At 44.2% G+C, this 3,537-nt stretch overlaps 1 protein-coding gene across 1 annotated transcript; it reads left to right on the forward strand.

Annotated features, from left to right (window-relative positions):
- The first annotated feature begins 1,183 nt into the window (after positions 1–1,183).
- On the forward strand, positions 1,184–2,920 carry LOC147608326 (pentatricopeptide repeat-containing protein At1g06140, mitochondrial-like). The gene has a single exon (XM_086789425.1). The coding sequence runs from the start codon at positions 1,184–1,186 to the stop codon at positions 2,918–2,920; it is 1,737 nt and encodes a 578-aa protein (XP_086645551.1).
- The last annotated feature ends 617 nt before the right edge of the window (positions 2,921–3,537 follow it).

Here is a 3,537-nt window from a genome sequence, read left to right on the forward strand (position 1 = left end):
ACTTGTCTAGCGATTAATGCTATCTAGTAGGTAAAGATAACCACTTAGGCATCATGGTTAGCAAGCTTGATTGCAAGCTTGATTGCAAGCTTCCCTGGTGATTTGTCCCATATCTCAACTTTAATCTTACTCCATTATAGAAGTCCACGTGAAGTGACATGATAAGGTAACTTCACACTCATAAGATTGTGTACATACACTCAAGGGGGAAAATCTCCTAAAGAGGAAAAAAGTACCCCGGCCCATTATTAGCCTCTACGTCCACACATCACTTCCATATAAATGGCTACAACCCATGCAACGTGAATGAACATTCGTTTTACCATTTGTGAAAAGTGCCTCACATGTGGGTTCCTTGATTTCCAAGGTAGCCAAAGAGGTTGATGCTCAGTTTGTTGCATCTAAAAGAGCTTTTCCCAATCCCATAGAGATCTCAATCACATGATCGTCCATTGTGAACTATGAAACAAAAACCAATAAAAGTAGGAGAGTCATCTCTCTCATTTTAATGATTCCATGAATGGTGATAATATGCCCTTATGACTAAACGCATCAAAATTAATCCATAAACTGAGCTTTTTTGGGTGGGGGTTTATAATTTATTCAGCTTCAACATTGCATGGTCATGGGTCAAAGGGGATTCAAATACGAGCTCATGCCTTGAGTTGACCGTCAGACTATTGGCAGGTGGTTCAATTGAACAGCGTTTTATTCGATCAAAATCTGGGCACATTAGCAAAAGTGCTTAGTCGGCCATCAATTGAAGGCTTGAGTGCTTAAGATGCATTGAGCAGACGTAACCATTTTAGGTGGTGGGAGGAAAGCTCCACAAGCAACTATATTGTGTGCCTTTTCCTTGACATGACATGCATGCCCAAGAATATGGGTCTACTAGAAAGCATCTCCGGTAAGAGTCATGGCATCCACGGGTCATTCATGCACGGGTGGCTTAAAGTGAAGATAGAAGTGGACTAATATAGCGCGACCACTCTACCATAGGGAGTGGGGGCGGTGGATAGCGTTGAATACCCCGAAGCTCAGTGCAAAATCTGAAACGGTCTCATCAGCTGTGCCCGGTAGACTGTGCGGCCACAGCAAACCAGGTAACAAGCATTTGCCCCTCCCTACGACGATTCAGTCCCAAATTTTTGTAGGAAAAGTATGAGAGGACAGTGTTCAAAAGATGGTGAGCATAGAGGAGGGACTTGCCTCTCTGGATGGGGTTTCCGTATTGCCTTCAATGCAAAGCTTCATCTCCATGCTGCAACAATGCAGAAAAGAGAAAAACTTAGCACATGCCAAACACCTCCATGTCCACATCCGCATGTATGGGCTGGATGCCCATCATGCCCTTGGGAACCACTTGATCCCAGTGTTTCTGGAATGTGGGAGCATTCCAGATGCACATCAGGTTTTCCACAGATTGGCACGGCGCAATGAGCATGCTTGGACTTCTCTCATACAAGGTTACATTGATAGTCGGGATTGCCAGCATGCTTTCATCCTGTTCCAGAAAATGCAGGAGGATGGTGTGTGCCCTAGCAAGTACACATATCCTGCCCTGCTGAAAGCATGTTCCAAGATGAAGTGTGCTAAGCGAGGTCGAGAAATTCACATGGGGGCCATCAAAGAGGGGCTTGAAAGGGACCCTTTTGTTGGCAACACTTTGGTGGATATGTATGCCAAATGTGGCTCACTTGTAGAAGCACGTGAAGTGTTTGATGGGCTGTTGGTTAGAGACGTAGTCACATGGAATGCACTCATAACAGGGTATGCAGAACATGGCCTTAGCAAGGAAGCTCTTACCTCTTTTGAACAAATGCAATTAATGGGTGTATCTCCAAGCTCTGTCACGTATATTTGTGGCCTGAAAGCTTGTGGGAGCCTCGGATTCATAGACATGGGCCAAGAAATGCATTCCGAGATCACCAAAGAAGGGTATGAAAGAGATTCCTTTGTTGGTAGCACTTTGGTGGACATGTATGCAAAATGCGGTTTACTCGCAGAAGCACAGGAAGTGTTTGATCAGCTACCAGTTAGAGATGTTGTTGTGTGGACTGTATTGATTGCAGGGTATGCTGAACATGGATTCAATGAGGATGCTGAGAATTGCTTGGAACAGATGCACTTGGAGGGTGTGCCTCCAAATTCGTTTTCATGGAATGCTGCAATCATGGGCCATGCTGAGCAGGGTGAAAGTGATAAGGCCTTAATACTTTATGCACGAATGCAAGAGCAAGGTCTATTACCAGATACTGTAACTTTTGTATGCATTCTAAAAGCATGTGGTATAACAGCGGATTTACGATCGGGCAAGCGTATTCATGCTCAACTTTACAGCATAGGTGGATTGAGGGCTACTGAAGTAGTTGTTTTGAATGCTCTTATTGACATGTATGGAAAATGTGGAAATATGGTTTACGCCCAGCATGTGTTCGATGTGGTGCCCACACAGGACCTTGTGAGGTGGTCTGCTTTGATTATGGGATATGTTTCTCAGGGAGAATTTGAGCTTGTTTTTGATTTGTTAAAGAGAATGAGGGAGGAGGGTATACAGCCGGATGGGATTACACTTCTTAGTGTCCTTGCTGTTTGCAGTCATGCAGGTCTCGTGGACAAGGGGTGGAGGTGTTTTGAGGGCATGAGCAAAGAGTATGGCGTTATACCAGCTCTTACCCACTACAACTGCATGCTTGATCTCCTGGGTCGAGCAGGCCAACTTGATGAAGCCTTAATTATGATGGAGAAGATGCCCTTTCAACCTAATCTTGTTACTTGGAGCGTCTTTCTAGGAGCTTGCCAGAAATGGGGCAATTTAGAGCTTGGTAGGCAAGCCTTTGATCATGCGGTCACTATGGATGAAAACCATGCTTCAGCATTCATCTTGATGTCCAACATCTTTATGGATGTTCCCATATGAAGGATGCAAAGAATGAGTATAAACCTCAAGCATGTCATCATCGAGGAGGGAGATTGACATTGGTAGATTTTATGGTGCATTGAAGCATCTCATTATGTAGTGATACGGAGTGAAACTTGATGCAAGTGGTTTTCATGTTTACAGAAACTGAAAAGGTTGAGGGTGAGTTCCATGGAGGTATGAATGCATTATAAGACTTGCAGGTGAATTGCACGAGGTGCTGTGAGAAAAATATTTATAACAAGCCCTATTCTCAAAGTACAGCCTTGCGGGCCCTTGGGGTCGAGGTGAACACTGCTAGAATGTGGATAAACACATTCATTATGATTACTGGTAATGAAGCCCAACTTTCTTTACAAACTTGTAAACAATAAAAAGTTCTCTGTGATCATGACATGGAACTTGAACCTCCATGGAGCGGTAGTTTCCCAACTACGCACACTGAAATGAAGTCTGTTCTTGACCTCAGAGTTGCATAGGAGTAGTCTCCATGTGTGGCCTGTAATGCAGTGAAGTGAGCATGCACATTTTGCACACACTATGCAAAGGACAATGGTCATCACACATCACAATGGGGCCCAATGATAGGGCCTACACCTGTGTGTACCTACTTGCTA

This window comes from Cibotium barometz, chromosome 53 (assembly GCF_041138505.1).
Source record: "Cibotium barometz isolate CiBa-2024 chromosome 53, ASM4113850v1, whole genome shotgun sequence".
NCBI lineage: Eukaryota > Viridiplantae > Streptophyta > Polypodiopsida > Cyatheales > Cibotiaceae > Cibotium > Cibotium barometz.

Bases quoted from the DNA above. Each gene is read 5' to 3' on its own strand.
- LOC147608326 (XM_086789425.1), top strand. From the start codon at position 1,184: ATGGTGAGCATAGAGGAGGGACTTGCCTCTCTGGATGGGGTTTCCGTA.